Source organism: Pan troglodytes, chromosome 19 (assembly GCF_028858775.2).
Source record: "Pan troglodytes isolate AG18354 chromosome 19, NHGRI_mPanTro3-v2.0_pri, whole genome shotgun sequence".
Lineage (NCBI taxonomy): Eukaryota > Metazoa > Chordata > Mammalia > Primates > Hominidae > Pan > Pan troglodytes.
The window spans coordinates 23950312-23966962 of record NC_072417.2 but is presented as its reverse complement, the minus strand read 5'-3'; the positions used below and the strand labels follow the sequence as shown (position 1 = coordinate 23966962).

The 16651-nt window shown below is 54.0% G+C and overlaps 1 protein-coding gene across 1 annotated transcript; it reads right to left on the bottom strand.

Annotated features, from left to right (window-relative positions):
* Positions 1–10945: 10945 nt before the first annotated feature.
* PPY (pancreatic polypeptide) lies at positions 10946–11796 on the bottom strand. Its single transcript, XM_003315411.6, has 3 exons — positions 11606–11796; positions 11285–11356; positions 10946–11094 (listed from the first exon to the last, which is right to left on the bottom strand). Exons 1-3 carry the CDS (start codon positions 11794–11796, stop codon positions 11070–11072), a joined length of 288 nt encoding a protein of 95 aa, XP_003315459.1. The 3' UTR covers positions 10946–11069.
* Positions 11797–16651: the final 4855 nt, after the last annotated feature.

The following is a 16651-nucleotide window of genomic DNA, read 5'->3' as shown; positions in this document are numbered from 1 at the left end:
TTCAGAGTTGTTTTCCTTGAGGCGCTGATACCGGACTTGGCGGAGGAGAATGACGGTATTCATGTGTTTCTGGGTGGTTGCCTGAACAAGGGAGTTCAGCCTTTGGGAGATAAAGCAGGATATGAAGGTGAGTACACATGGGCCAATTGTTAGTATTAGGAGGCAGAAAATTAGGGGTCCTCCAACTGGCTATCCCGGTGCCGAGTGTAGCAGAGATATTTAGTCCTGCTAACGGGAATGAAGTTTACAGCCCGCTTGGTGTGTGGGGTGGGGGGAGGAAACAGGCATTACTAAAGGAACCTGAACCTGAATAGTTTGTTAGGCAAAATGTTATTGTTTGGAGATTGAAACACCAGGGTGCATATTCCTGATCAATTGGCCAGTAGGCAGAAATAAGATTTTGCACCACAAAGGAAGAAGATCACAGGTGCATGCCACCACGCCCAGCTAATTTTTATATTTTTTTGTAGAGGCGAGGTTCCCTGGGCCCAAGTGCAGCCTAGGGAATTCTGGCACTCTCCAGATGTCAGAGGTCATAATCAAGGATGACGCCTTTAGTTAGGCAAACCAACTTAGAGCCTCCACTCCATACTATAGGGGAGTCCCAGACAAGAACACAGCTTGGGCTGGGCGTGGTGGCTCACTCCTGTAATCCCAACACTCTGGGAAGCTGAGGTGGGTGGACAGTTGAGGTCAGGAGTTCGAGACCAGTCTGGCCAACATGGTGAAACCCCGTGTCTACTAAAAATACAAATATTAGCCAGGCGTGGTGGCCCGCGCCTGTAGTCCCAGCTACTCAGGAGGCTGAGGCAGGAGAATTGCTTGAACCTGAGAGGCGGAGGTTACAGTGAGCAGAGATCATGCCACTGCACTCTAGCCTGGGCAACACAGTGAGGCTCTGTCTCAAAAAAAAGTAGTAAAAATAATAATGTGTTATATATCATATCATATGACATATAATGTAGCTATGATGATACAATAATAATAGCCGTTATTCTTAAAATGGCATATGAGGCAGGTCTTGAAGGATATGCAGCTTCATTGGCCAAAATTTCCATCACTCCCTGCTTGCTGTCTCCTCTGTCAATCAGCTGCTACCAGGGAGGTCCAGTTTCTGAAACACTGGAATCGTGTGAGCAGAAGTCGCCACTCACACCAGCCCTTGGTGTGAGGAGGAGGACATTTGAGGGCAAGGTAGCTGCAGCCCCCAAGCTGCCCTCCACACTGGAAGCCAGTCAAGGCGTGGCCTCCTCAGCTGGAGTTGACATCCAGTTCTGCTCTGGACCTGCAAAGTCTCTGAGGGCTTCCTGCCAGGCTGCAGGGAGGGGTTTGGGTGTAGACCTGGTGGACTGGAAAATTACCCATTTGCCCCAGATTAATGATTAACGGGTCCCTGCCCTCACCCTGTCTGGGAGAGGAGCCCAGGGTCAGGCTAGGCCAAGGGGAGCCTGATAGCATCTGTCTCTGCTCAGAGGTTTCAGAGATATGCTCCATGATGGTTTGACTGCACCTGATGGGTGTGGAATCTACGGGTGATTTCTGAGGCCACCTGGGGCCTGGCCAGGCCGCATACCCTCTGGCGAGGCTTCCAACTTCTGGGGCATACAGAGAGGATGTGGCATCCAGTCAGAAGTCCTGGTTAAGGCAAGTGGCTCCAAACAGGAGAGCTGTGCCCTTGGCTCAGAGGAATGGGGGCTTCTCTGACTACTCCTGGCTTGACCACAGGACTTACCCTGGCCAGTGGCACATGAGCAACATGATAAGTGCCACATCTAAGCAGGATGTGGCACTTTAAGAGCTACTGCAGCCGGGCGCGGTAGCTCACAACTGTAATCCCAGCAATTTGGGAGGCCAAGGCAGGCAGATCACAAGGTCAGGAGATTGAGACCATCCTGGCCAACATGGTGAAACCCCATCTCTACTAAAAATACAAAAATTAGCCAGGCGTGGTGGTGGTGCATGCCTGTAGTCCCAGCTACTTGGGAGGCTGAGGGAGGAGAATCGCTTGAACCCGGGAGGCGGAGGTTGCAGCCTGGCGACAGAGCAAGACTACGTTTCAAACAAACAAATAAACAAGCAAACAAACAAAAAAGGAGTCATTGCCTGGTTCTACTTTTGCTTTTCTTTTCTTTTTTTCTTTTTTTTTTTTTTCTTTTTTGAGACAGGGTCTCACTCGGTTGCTTAGGCTGGAGTTCAGTGACGTGATCTCTTCTCACTGCAGCCTCCACCTCCTGGGCTCAAACTATCCTCCTGCCTCAGCCTCCCAAGTAGCTGGGACTACAGGCTTGTGCCACCATGCCTGGCTAATTTTCATACTTTTAGTAGAGATGGGGTTTCGCTATGTCATCTAGGCTGGTCTCAAACTCCTGGACTCAAGCAATCCGCCTGCCTTGGCCTCCCAAAGTGGTGGGATTACAGGTGTGAGCCACCGCACCTAGCCCACCTTTGCTCTTTTACCCTGGCTAGGAGCCCAGGATGTCCCAGAACGGGGTTACTTCTTTTGGGGTGAGCCCTGAAATGATGTATATTCCACCCACACTGGGGGCACCCAAGGAGGCTACCTTCTCTTCACCTGCCCCTCACCACCATCCCCAAGGCTCACCCATCTCTGTCCTCTCGCCCTCTGCAGCCTGACCAGGTGGGAGGTCCTGATGCCCTTCCCAGGACTGGGCACTGCGGTGGCCCCGGCACAGGGCAGGGCCCACCTGAAGCAGTGTGACCTGCTGAAGTTGTCCCGGCAGCAGAGGCAGCTCTGCGGGAGGGAGCCCAGCCTGGCTGAGACCCTGTGGGACGCCATGCACCTCGGCCTGGAGTGCCAGTTCCAGTTCCGGCATGAGCGCTGGAACTACAGCTTGGAGGGCAGAAGGGGCCTGCTCAAGTGAGGTGGGGAGGAGGGCTATGGGAGGAGGAGGGCTGGGGGCGCGGGGGAAGAAGGCTTCTGGGAGGAGGAGGAGGCTGGGAGAGGCTGCCTTTTCCTCTCCCCCGGACCCTGTGCCCAGAACACACTGCCCTTGCTACCCTAGCAAATGAGAAGAGTCCCGGGATTAATGAGGGGCAGTTGAAGACCAGGTGTGGCCCAGCCTCAGGTTTCGGGGAGCAGAGGAGCAAGGAAGATCCAAGAGAAGAGGAGACACAAGTCCGGTCCTGGAGGAGCCCACAGATGAGAGGGGGGTCCCCTAGTTACCTTCCTCTGCCTCTTCACACACACACGCGAAACAAGGCACATGAAGACATGAGGACGGGCGGCAGCGGGTTCCAGGACCCATGACATGAGCCAGGCCATGCATTTGTTCTCTCCTTTAGCTGTCCCTTTGTTCATCACATCCATTGATCCATCAGTCCCTCCCTCCCTTCCACTCTCATTCTACCTCCCTCCCTTCTTCCTGCCTCCCTCCCACCTCCACCCACCCACTAAGCATCCATGGAGGCCCACAGTGAGCCAGGCACTGTGCTAGATGCTGGAGGTTCAGAGCTGAACAAGACCCCAGCTGCCCTTGGGAAGCATGCAGTCTAGAAGGGAGAACACAGGTCACCATGTGACTCCCTCACCAAGGGGAAAGGGCTTTGATGGGACATTTTTTTAAAAAATGCAGTGATGCTGTACAGGGCAGCCAGGCCTCTCCTAGGCCAGCTGCTCTCCACGATCAGCAGTCAAGCTGATGGCCTCTCTCAGGACATCACTAGCACCCAGATGCACTGAGGGCAGGTAGGAAGTAGTGAGCCGGTGGCGGGACAGCTTTGGGCCACACCCAGCAGAAAGGAGTAGCGGTGGTCCCGGAGTGGGTGGGATGGTCATTCTGGGGCAAGTCAGCCAGGAGACTCAAGGTCACTCTATCATTGGGTCTATTCCACAGTGGGTAGCAGAGAATGATATCTGAGAACCATCATGCATCACAGGAAGCCCCCGGCGCTTATCTCAGCGGCCTCAGAAATAGGCCGATCCAAATGGTCACACACTGACTTGGAGTCAAAATGGCGGGTTTAGCCCCAGCTGTGGTGGCACCAGGTATCTGTGTAGCTTCTCTTTGCATCTCAGTGCTCTTCTCTGAGAAGTGGAGGCCATAGCCCCTGGCCTGCTGCTCTCTGGGAATTTGGGCATGTCCTCCACAGTGAATTTGGAAGTTCCATTTAAGTGGGAACTCGCAGTCAGAGTTTAAGGGGCAGTTGACAGGGAGACCCACCCGAAGTTGTGTCCTCAAGCCACATTCCCTCGTCCTGCCCATTGCAGGGCTACCACTACCGCCTCCTGCCCTCAGAGAGCAGCAGGCAGCATCTGAGCTTCTTCCTTTCCTCTCTTCCCCCTTTCCTCCCTCCCCATACCCTTCTACAGTTCCTGGAATGAGTAAGAGAGTCTGGAAGAGCAAGGGGCTGAGAGCCTTCAGTGCCTGCAGAAAAGCCTGGGTTTGTAAGGGCAGCCAAGGCTGCAAAGGGACACATGGTTTGAGCTCTTGAGCTCTTCAACACTGGGCTGTGACGAATGGGGATAAGGAATAGCCCGTTTGCTGGTATTTAGGGTACGCTGGTCCCCAGATATCTCCTCCCACCTGTACTATGGAAATTTATCATGGGAATTTCATTTCTTTTTCTAGAGATTCTTGGCTGCATAGAAATGCGGTCCTGGTCTCACTTGGCTACTGAGCCATCCCATAAACTTCAGTGATATTGACATTGACATTGAATTTCTCACCCCCACTGAGAGCAGGGTTGGTTTGTATGTTTGTTTGTTGTTGTTTTGAGACAGGGTCTTGCTCTGTCACCCAGGCTGGAGTGCAGTGGCGCGATCCTGGCTCACTGCAGCCTCAATTTCCCAGGCTCAAGCAATCCTCCCACCTCAGCCTCCCCAGTACCTGGGACCATAGGCACATGCCACCACACCTGGCTTTTAAAATTTTTTTTGTAGAGACAAGGTCTCAGTATGTTGCCCAGGCTACTCTCAAACTCTTGGGTTCAAGTGATCCTCTCACCTCAGCCTCCCAGAGTGCTGGGATTACAGGCATGAGCCACCATGCCTGGCCGAGGGCAAGTTTTAATAAGGAGAAGAGGCCAGAAGATGAGACACTTTCGGGAGAAGTGGAGATGGGAGAAAGGGGTTCTTTTAAGGCCGGGTGTGGCATGCCAGTAATCCCAGCACTTTGGGAGGCCGAGGTGGGTGGATCACGAGGTCAGGAGTTCAAGACCAGCCTGGCCAAGATGGTGAAACCCCATCTCTACTAAAAATACAAAAATTAGTACGGCACGGTGGCAAGCACTTGTAATCCCAGCTACTCAGGAGGCCGAGGCAGGAGAATCGCTTGAACCTGGGTGGCAGAGGCTGCAGTGAGCCGAGATCATGCCACTGCACTCCAGTATGAGCGATAGGGTGAGACTCCATCTCAAAAACAAAAAGGTTGGGGGGGGTTCTTCTATGAGTGGAGGGGCTCTCACGCCTGTTAATCACCTAGCATGTGCCAGGAGCTGCCCAGAGGCTGAGTTACATCACCCAACTCCATCTTCACGACAGTCCTATGCCAGGATTTAACCAGCTCCATTTCACAGATGAGGATGTGGAGGCTCAGGGGAGATAATGTCCCCTAATCAAGGTCACACAGCCAGGAGGGAGTGAAGTCAGGATTCCTACCCAGAAGCCCCTGCTCTTCCTACCGTGCCCCTTCTGGGGTTGGTGTGGGCACGAAGAATTGGTGCACATTTTACAACCTTGCCCCATAAAAGCAGCAATATTGAGGAGGTAGAGGGGACCTGACAGGCCACACAGCTGAGGCTCTGTGGCCTGAGGCAGCCAAGGCCTAAGTCCATCATCCAAGCAGCCAAGACCCACCACCCTCCAGAAGGCTCAGCAGTTCATGCCTCAGGGGCTCCAAAATGGCCAGGCAGGCTGAGAAAATCTCCAGGTTGTGCAGCGGGGCCTGCAATCCTGAAACCAGAAACTGCAACTCCACCCCCTCCCCATGGCAGCGGGCCTAGGGGGAGGGAATAGGGGTGCTGGGATCCCAAAGTAACCCTGCAGGAGAAGGAGGCAGAGGCACCTTGGATCTAGCCAGATGGGGAGGGGCATCTGGTCTCAGCATAACCCCCTTCCAAACCCTGACAGTAACCCCTGGGAAAAGCACAGCCCCCTCTCAAGCCCAGAGCCAGTTTCTCCCTAGGATCTGTGTACTTGGAGCAAAAAGTTACCCGACACCCCAGGCCTCCCTGCCTCTGCTACCCACACTTCTGGGCCCCCGGCAGGGACTGTGACCTGGTCAGAACAGCTGGTAGCCCATGTGCTTCCACCCCCACCTTCTCTCCGTTCCGGACTTTCAGGTCACGACACGGGGAGGAAAAGAAGGCTATGCTGGGAGTGGAGCCTCAGAGGGAAAGGGGGCAGGGATGCTTAGGAATATAAAGGGCCTCAGGTCCTGGCCAGAGACACTCTGCTGAGCTCCTCTGCACCTGCCCAGCACCATGGTAATGTCTGGTGGCCAAGTCTGGGCCCCCATCAGCTGTATTCTCTAAGAGCTTGGGGATGGGGGCTGGCACCAAGGGCCCCTCCTCAGGCCCACTAAGGGCATGAAGGAGTTAGGCCAGGGCAGCCTCGTCTGCCATTCTGATGGCCAGGATAGCTACTAGGGCTTCTTATTCCTGCTTGGGGTGGTGGGGATGAGGAGAGTTCCTGGTTGAAAGAGGGTTGAGGGGCCTAGGAGCTCTGGGAGTGAGCATCATGTTTATGGGCATCATAATCTGTGAATCATTGTGTGTTGCAGGCACAAAATTCTCTGTGCATTGGGTGTGTGAATCCTCAGGCTGGCTTTCCTGTGTGTAACTGTTAGTCATTCATTTAATATGTATTACTGAGTATCTACTAAGTGCCAGGCACCATTCTAGGTGCTTGTGATCCATCAATAGACAAAATAGGCGAAGAGCCCAGCTGTAATTAATGATGCTTACATTGAGGGAGGATATGCCACTGGGAAGGGACTCAGACAACAAATATAAGTATAGAATATAGTAAGTTAGAAAGTGCAGGCCAGGTGTGGCGGCTCATACCTGTAATCTCAGAACTTTGGGAGGTGAGGCGGGAGGATCTCATGAGGCCAGGAGTTTGAGACCAGCCTGGGCTACATAGCAAGACTCCATCTCTACAAAAAATTAAAATTTAGCTGGGCATGATTGTATGCACCTGTAGACCTAGCTACTTGGGAGGCTGAAGCAAAAGGATGGCCTGAGCCCAGGAGTTTGAGGCTGTAGTGAGCTATGATCCCGACACTACATTCCAGCCTGGAAGGCAAAAGAAGGCCTTGCCTTAAAACAATAAAATAAAATAAAAAGAAAGAAAAGAAAAAATAGGGCAAAAATAGAGCAAGAAAAAGAGCAAGATGAGGGGTTTGGTTGCAATATTATTTTATTTATTTATTTATTTAAATCGTAGAGACGGGGCTCTCTGTCTTTTGCCCAAGCTAGTCTTGAACTCATGGGCTCAAGCAGTCCTCCCACCTCGGCCTCCCAAAGTGCTGGGATTACAGGCGTGAGCCACCGCGCCCGGCCAGGTTGCAATTATAAATAGGGGTGTCAGGGTAGGATCCATTCAAAAGGTGGATTTTGAGCTAATGCTTACAAGGGGAGACAGAGCTGGCCATGAGGATGTCTGGAGGAAGAGTCTTCCAGGCAGAGAACAGAGTGACCGTCATTTTGCGGGAACAGCAGGGAGAAAGGAGGGGGATAAGCAAGGAGTTTGCGAGAGAGAGGGCAGTGAGGTTAGGGAGCTGACCAATGGCTTTATGCCGTCCTCATGCATCCACCTTAGGGTGTGTCTCCTCGTTCGTTTTTTTTTTCTTTTTCTTTTTCTTTTTTCTTTTTTTTTCTTTTTTTGAGACGAAGTCTGGCTCTGTTGGGCAGGGTGGAGTACAGTGGCGCAATCTCGGCTCACTAAAACCTCCACCTCCCGGGTTCCAGCAATTATCCTGCCTCAGCCCCCAGAGTAGCTGGGATTACAGGCGCCCACCACCACGCCCGGCTAATTTTTGTATTTTTAGTAGAGACGGGGTTTCGCCATGTTGGCCAGGCTGATCTTGAACGCCTGACCTCAGGTTATCCGCCCGCCTCGGCTTCCCAAAGTGCTGGGATTACAGGCGTGAGCCACCGCGCCTCGATGCTCTGCCTGCATCACCGGGCATGTCCAGGTGTGTACCATTCCTCCGAGCACCAGGATGTCCCTTAAGGCGTCCGTGCTCTGGTGTGTGTCCCAGAAATAGACACGACCCTCGGTCTGAGCGCCCCTGCACCCCAGCCTGCCCACCGCGCGGAACACCTGCAAACTCCGGTCCGGGTCCCGCGCTGACCACAGCCCCGGCATCACGTTACCTCCCGCGGCTCTGTCTGCCCCGCCCCCTCCAGATGCCTGCTCTGCGCTGCGCATTCGCTCTGGCCATAGCGGGCCTCGTGTCGCTGCTGATGCAGCCCGAGGGCGCCCTCGGCGAGGAGCTGCAAGTGCCGCAGCCCAGGGCCGCCAGTTGGCTGAACTTAGGCTCCATCAATAAGTACTTGGGGAAGCTCTTCAACAGCAGGTGGGCCAGCGGAGAGTGTGAGGAAGGGAGGGAGGGAGGGAGGAAAGCGGGGGGGGGGCGCAGGGGGGGGACACGGACGCCACCAGGCACCCCCACGCACATCGCGGCCTGAGCTGGGCTCTGGGAGCGGCCTCATGACTGCAAAGACTTGTTCCCAGCCCGAAGAAATCTAAAAACCACAAGAAAACTGCGAACGCCACGGACACCTCCCCATCGAAAGCCACGAAACCCCCACCATGGACCACCACGAACCCCCAGTGGCTGAACACCTCGGAACCCCGACCACCGACCTCCTCCCGGGGCCCCAGGTAGGACAGCCTGGATGCTGGGCACCGAGCCAGGGGCCTCGGGGCAGCTTGGGTGGTAGCGAGAGGAAGTTCCTGGGGGCGGGCATGCGGGGAGACACAGCACCCCTGTGGGGGGGGGCTTCTTTCTCCAGGCTGGGCCTTGGCCTCCAGACGCCTCTCTGCCCACCAACCCCTTTGTATTGAGAGGGGCCTCGACCCCTCCTCATCCCCTCAGTGAAAACAATAAAGACAAATTTTTGTTGCTTCAGTGACTTCTGTGGGCCTGCGGGCAGGGAGGGACCAGTCCATGGAACGGGAAGTGGGACCCTGGAGTTTCTGCTGTGAGAGAAAAAGACCTCAGCTGTTGGGGGTCCTCCCCTGCCTCCCCTGGCAACCCATCCACCTTCCCCCACGCCACCCACACATGGCCTTGTGGGTCTGGCCCTCCACCCCATGGTAGAGACACAGATACGGGTCCTGGAGAAGACACTTATTGCCCCTGTAGTCCTGCACAGACAGCACCAGTGTGGGGGGCTCTAACCCAGAGGGAGAGCAGAGGTGAGAGAAGAAACCTCAAAGAAGGGGCTTCAGCTAGACACACCCCAACTCCCACCTGGCTCAAGTTTCTACCAAACAGCCCAGACTCCTCTCCCCATTCACCGCGCATCCCCTTAAGCTGCCAGAGAAAATGCTGGGACTTCAGGCTCCCTCTCCCAGACTCAAACCGTTCTTTTGCGAAAGCATCTCTCTATCCAGACGTCTTTGGATTTAAGAATCAACCTGAGGCTGGGCACAGTGGCTCACACCTGTAATCCCAGCATTTTGGGAGGCCGAGGTGAGCAGATCGCTGGAGCCCAGGAGTTTAAGACCACGCTGGGCAACATAGCAAGACCCTGTCTCTAAAAAATAAAAAAATTTGCTGGGTGTGGTGGCATGTGCCTGTAGCTCCAGCTGTTTGGGAGGCTGAGGCAGGAGGATCGCTTGAGCCCAGGAGGTCAAAGCTATGGTGAGCTGTGATCATGCCACTGTACTCCAGCCTGGGTGACAGAGCAAGATCCTGTCTCCAAAAACAAACAAAAAATCAATCTGAGCCAAGCAGCTGCATCCTCTAGAAGCTCTTTGCCCTTTAGGACCTGTTTCTACTTCCAGGTCATTTGCACACACCAGATGGAGTAGGACTTGAGGGGAAACACAATTGTGTGTCATTTCCATTTCTGTGCAAGGTGCTGAGCCCAGGAAAGTGGACCCCTCATCCTCCAAACCCATAACCCCATCCCTTGAGACCAAGCATGTGGGGGAGGCAGGAGAAGCCTTTCTAGGAACCAGAAACATTCTAGTTCCCTCACTTCTCCCCTTTACACATGCGCGTACACACACATGCACACGCACACTGTCCCCACCTATTCAGGGTGCCTGAGAAGGGCCAGGAAAAGATGGGTTCTCTGGGAATCTGGGAAGTCCTCCCTGGGGCAGGATCCAGGTCCTTGTCCTCCCAGGGCTGCAGTGTACAATCTACAGATTCAACTCATGGTGGCTGGAACTCTCAGCTAATCTAGCCTCCTCCCCTTCCACAGCAGCTTGAATACCTCCTGTGCCCAGGACTTCACTACCTCTCAGGGCAGCCCATTCTCTCCAAATTTCTGGACGGCAGCTCAGGCCCCTGGATGCAGCCATGACTGCCATAGCACCAGAATCGTTCTTCCAGGCTGGGCTGTGCCCCTGCCCCCATGCCAAGGATGCTTTCGTATAAATTTTGGTGCTTCTGCTGCCTAGGCTGCAGTAAGGCACTGGTGAGGGGTGCACTTGGGGAAAGGTTGTCATCAGGCTGTGTCGGGAAGGTCTATGGGTGCTGAACTGGGAAGATTCAAGACTGCCACTTCACAGACTTGCTGAAGGACCATGAAGGACCATCTGCTCAGAGGAGTCCCTGCCTTCCTCTGGCCACCACTTTTCCCTCTGCGAAGGGGAGAGGATGAGTTGAGTGACTCTGATGACCCCCGCCAACGTTCTGGATGATCCCCTTTTCCTCTGCCCTGCCCTGCCCTCCCCTTTCTCTCCCATGCATTTGGCACTTCCTGCTGCTCCCACCAGGGGTCCACAGAGACACAGGACAGGCTGTGGCTTTGACTTGCTTTATTGAGCCTGTGTGGGAGCAGGGAGCAAGCTTTGGCCAGAGCCAAGGGTGCGGAGGGGAGAGCTGGGCTGGCGCTGCTCATGGAGTCGTAGGAGACAGAAGGTGGCATTACAAGTCCAGCGGGCTGAGCTCCCTGTGAGGACAGGGCAGAACATGGCAGTGTAGGGGGTAGGCCTCGTGCCCTCAGGAGGCCTCAGGCTGGCCCTGGGCTCCTGTTCTCCCTCTTCCACCCCCCACTACACCTTTCCAAGCCCTGATTCAGTCCCACCACCCCCATTTCAGCCCCAGGGAGCTGGACAGACAGGGCAGGGAGTCAAACTCACCTGGGGACAGCAGCATGTGGGGACCCCCACTCCGAGAAGGCCAGCGTATCCTCTTTGTGTCTTTTCCCATACCTGGGAGGGAAGAGGCAGCAGGGGCAAGCACTGTGCCCAGGTGCCAGCCCACCTGTTTCATATCTGCCTGTAGGCACCATCTTGCCCAGGGCACATTGGTCTAGGCCTGTTCAGCACAGATGCCCTGTTTTCCCAAGAGCAGGCCTGGAAGGGGCTGGGGCTGGGGCTGGGGATAGGGTGTGGCCAGGAATGTGGAGTGGGCCCAGGGTCCCAGGGGCTGGGATCTCTCTCCCCAACTGTGGCACACACCTAGGCCTGGTCAGCATGTTGATGTATCTACGGAGATCAGCTGCATACTGGGCCATCTGCTCTGGTGTGGCATTGTCCCCTGGGTACACTGGCTCCAGCGGGGCTCCCTGGGCACCCAGCAGTGGCTGTAGTAACAGAGCCACGCAGGTGGACAGGAGCAGCAGGGAGAGGCAGAGGCGTGCGGCAGCCATCTGAGGAGCAAGCAGAGGGGAAGTGGAGAGCCCGGGCTGCAGATTTTCCCGTGCCCAGGAAGCAGGGCCCAACTATCCAGCCCCTTAGCCCATCATCCATTTCTCCAAGCCTGGGGACAAGGGGGCAGAGCAAAGGGCCACTCTAAGCTGACCACTCCACCTCCTAGACACTGCTCTGAAGGCACGTACAGCCTGTCCTGTGAGCAGCCCAGCAAGCCAGGGCCTCGCAAGTTAGAAAAGTATAGCAGAGAAAATGGGGATGTGAGTCCTGGAGACACGGGACTCATGACATCCAGGGCCTCATGGCTCCCAGGAGGCAGCAGCTAGTGGGAATAAGGGCATGCCAGGTAACCCACAGGGTGGGGGACACAGAATGAACTCGGGAAGCCAAGGACAGAAATCCATGGCCTTGTGGGTCTGGCCCTCCACCCTGCGATAGAGACACAGATATGGGTCCTGGAGAAGACGCTATTGTCCATGTCGTCCTGCACAGACCAGCAAAGGCACTCACACAGGGACCCCAGTCACTCACAAGGTCACAGTCACACATTCCAGTTCATAGCCATGCACACGAGTGTGCACACACACGTGCAGTCAGCAGACGGCTCTTCTAGCATGACAGGTCTGTCCAGATGCAGAAAGCAAGACCCAAGCAGGACCTTAGGCCTCCCAAGGCCCCTGGCCCTGCAAAGCACCACCTCCTCTCCATCCTAGGCCCCAGCCTGGGGGAGGCCCCCAGAGCCCCAGGCAGGCTGAGCCCACTTACCCAGAGTCCAGAGTAAATGGGCACTAGACCAAGCGAGCACCTGCCTCAGGCCGGATGGGCCCCTGCCCTCAGCTGGGCCGCTTTATAGTCCTCAGCCCCCCAGAGTCCCCGCCTCCTGTCAGCCTCTCTCGCTCCGAAGCCCTCACCCCTCCTCTCACTGTCTCCTGATACTGGCAACGCCAGTACTGAGGCCAGAGACGGGAGGGGGACAGGGCAGTTCTGTGGGTGCCAGACCAGCAGCATAACAGATAAAACTGGACCACAGTAAAAGTCTCCTGTGGGCCCCCATCACTGACACCCCTTCCCTTTGGGCACCAGAGCAGGCTTGGTTCAAAAAAGATGGGGTTCTGGGACTTGAGAGTGACTGAAAGGTTTTGGTCACAGGCCTTGGAACTAGCTCTCCTGCCTCCCAAAGATCAACCCAAATCATCCAACGGATTCTCTTGGGGCAGAAGATTGAGGCTGCAGCTGGAAGATTGAGGCCACAGCCAGAGCCTCCAGGCTGAAGAATGGAAACTCAGGCCATCCTCTGCAGCTTGCAACTAGAACAAGGTGGGAAGAGGGAAGGGGCCTCAGGTCCTCAGGCAAGGTGGAAGGGAGTGGGGTGCCAGGCTTGGAGAAACCCATTTGGTGGGTGCATAGGATGCAGAATGAGAACTCATGTGCCTGGGTTCAGGGGAAATGTTGAGGGGGTGCCGGTTTCCAGTATCCATTTCCCTCCCCATCTCAGAGCCCCCATTCCAGGGAAGTGCTAAAAACCAGCTTCATTTGTAAAGCCTCACATTTTCCAAAGTGCTGCCAGCTCAGTCACCTCACTAAATCCCCACAACAACCCATTTTACAGATTCAGGATCTGAAATCTGCTCAGAGATGTCAAATCACTGGCCCCAAACCACACAGCCAGTCAGTGGGCGATCCAGGGTTTGAAACAAAATCTAACCCCAAAATTTAACTCCAAACCTGGACTGTTTTTTTTTCCTAAGTGGGGCCGTCAAAGTATTGTTATAATTTCCCACTTTTTGGCTGAGAAACCTGAGGCTCACAGAGGTAAAGACGCTTGCTCAAGATCTCATAGCTACCAAGGTTCTGAATTCTGGCTTAGATTCTCAACCCCACTAATCCATCCCCACCAGAAGCCCCTGAGTCTCCCCTGCCCAGCGTCTCTTCCCAACCCCCAGTCTCCCTCCCCTGCTTAGGCCAAGGAGTGGTAACTGGCTGTGTCTGAATGACATGGTGACACCAAGTACGGAGCTAAGGACTTATGACTGCTGACGTTCTGCTGTCCCAGATCAGTATACCAAGAAGTTGGGAGATGGGGGGGACTGTTGGGGAAGAGGGGACTGGAGGTGAAACTCCAGGGATCTGGCAGGGTGGGCTTAGAGTCAGACAGACCTGGGTCCAAAGCCTGGCTCTGCCATTGGCTGGCTCTGTGAGCCTGGGAAAGTAATTTATTTAGCCTCTCTGAGCTTCACTTTTCCTCTCAGTAAAATAGGCTCATCACACCCATCTGAAGATAGGGAGAATAAAGGAAGGCTCAGCAAACATCAGTGTTCTGCCTTGACCCTCTCAATTTTGATTTTGGTTAACAAGAAGAGCAATAATGCTTCACCAGACAACTTATATTCCACAAAGTAAATATGAAAGTCATTCTGTCTCAGCAAGCCCGGGCCTTTCTCTGGACTGAGGTTTTCCACTTGCAAAACAAGGGTGTGAATTGGTGGCTGGTCTCAGCCTGGCCTTGGGTTTGGCGGGTAGAGGTTGCAGCTCGCCGCCAGAGGGCGCCAGGCTCCAACCCTAGTTAAAAGGATCTGAGCTCCCACAGGACCATGGCCTTGGAGGGACCTGTTCTGGCTGCTACTCATGTGGGGACCCAGCCCCACCCAACAGACAATGGATCTAGGGATTGACTCAGATGCCAGGGCCACTTATAGTTCTATCCTGTTGCAGAGGTAAACCTAAGTGCCTAAGAAATAACAGGCACTCCACAAATGTCAACCAAACTGTAGCTTTCATTTTTCTCCTTTGCAAACAACAGATTCCTCTTCTGGGTCCTCTCAGGGATGTGGTGACAATCCAGGAGGAAGTGGTAGTAGATGTGCTTTCTACACTGCATGGCCATGTGTATTAGTTCCTTCTCATACTGCTTTGAAAAGAACTGCCCGAGGCCAGGCGCAGTGGCTCACACCTGTAATCCCAGCACTTTGGGAGGCTGAGGCAGGCGGATCACCTGAGGTCAGGAGTTCAAGACCAGCCTGGCCAACATGGTGAAAACCCATCACTACTAAAAATACAAAAATTAGCCGGGCGTGGTGGCGCATGCCTGTAATCCCAGCTACTTGGGAGGCTGAGGCAGGAGAATCACTTGAACCGGGGAGGCAGAGGTTGCAGTGAACCGAGATCGTGCCGCTACACTCCAGCCTGGGCTGTAACAGAGTGAGACACCATCTCAAAAAACACACAAAAAACAAAAAGAACTACCTGAAATTGGGTCATTTATAAAGGAAAGAGGTTTAATTGACTCACAGTTCAGCATGGCTGGGGAGGCCTCAGGAAACTTAAAATCATGGTGGAAGGCGTAGGGGAAGCAAGGCACCTTTCTCACAAGGCGGCAGGAAGGAGAAGTGCTGATCAAAGGGGAGAAGAGCAACTTATAAAATCATCAGCTCTCGTGATGACTCACTCACTATCACGAGAACAGCATGGGGAAAACTGCCCCCATGATTCAATGACCTCCACCTGGTCTCTCCCTTCGCATGAGGACTACGGGGATTACAATTCAAGATGAGATTTGGTGGGGACGCAAAGCCTAACTACATCACTATGTCTAGAACACAGCAATGGTTCTCACGCATCTTGATGTGTTCCTGTCAGAGGCGTTTGAACCAGAGCGACTCCATCTTGAACAAGGGCTGGGTAAAATGAGGCTGCAACCTGCTGGGCTGCATTCCCAGGAGGTTAGACATTTTTAGTCACAGGACAAGATAGGAGACCGGCACAAGATACAGGTCACAAGACCCTGCTGATAGAATGAGATAAAGAAGCTGGTAAGAACACGCAAAAACCAAGAGGGTGATGAGCATGACCGCTGATTGCCCTCACTGATTTTTCTTTTTTTCTTTTTCAGCAGAGATGGGGTTTCACCATGTTGGCAAGGCTGGTCTCAAACTCCTGACCTCAAATGATCTGCCCCCATCGGCCTCCCAAAGTGCTGGGATTATAGGCATGAGAGGCCTGGCCTCGCTGATCATTATACACTAATTATAATGCATTAGCATGCTAAGAGATGCTCCCACCAGCATCAGACAGTTTACAAATGCCACGGCAACATCTGGAAGTTACCCTCCATGGTCTAAAAGGAGGCGGAACCCTCAGTTCTGGGAAATCCCCACCCCTTTTCTGGAAAACTCATGAATAATCCACCCCTTGTTTATTAGTATATGGTCAAGACATAACCATAAAAATAGCCAAACGGCAGCCCTGGGGGCTGCTCTGCCTATGGAGTAGCCATAGGCTTTTATTTATTGATTGATTTTGTAGAGATGGAGGCTCACTTTTTTGCCCAAGCTCAAACAATCCTCCTGCCTTGGCCTCCCAAAATGCTGAGATTACAGGCATGAGCTGCCGCACCTGGCCCTTGTTTCCTTACTTATCTAATAAACTTACTTTCACTCTACTCTGCGGAATCACCCTGAATTCTTTCTTGCATGAGCCCCAAGAACCCTCTTTTGGGGTCTGGGTCAGGACCTGTTTTCAGTAACATTCCCACAGTGCTTGCCACAGAGCCCTGCTTAAAGAAAGCACCAGTTCCTGGCCTGCAGACCCACTAAATGAAGATGATAGTGGTACCTCTTCCCCTGCCCAACACCACGCCCTCTGGCACAAGGTGGATGGCCACTGGCAGTGATGGGGATGGAGTAAGTGCTATGAGACTAGGAGAGGAACACCCCAGGAACACCTGAGGTCACAGAGTGAATGAAGGCAGATAAAGGAGCAAAGGGAATGGTGGCCCCCACATACGTGACCCCAGGGCAGCAGCTTGCTTGGCCTGCACCGAGTCCTCCATCACACACACTCCCCCGCCCCACCCCC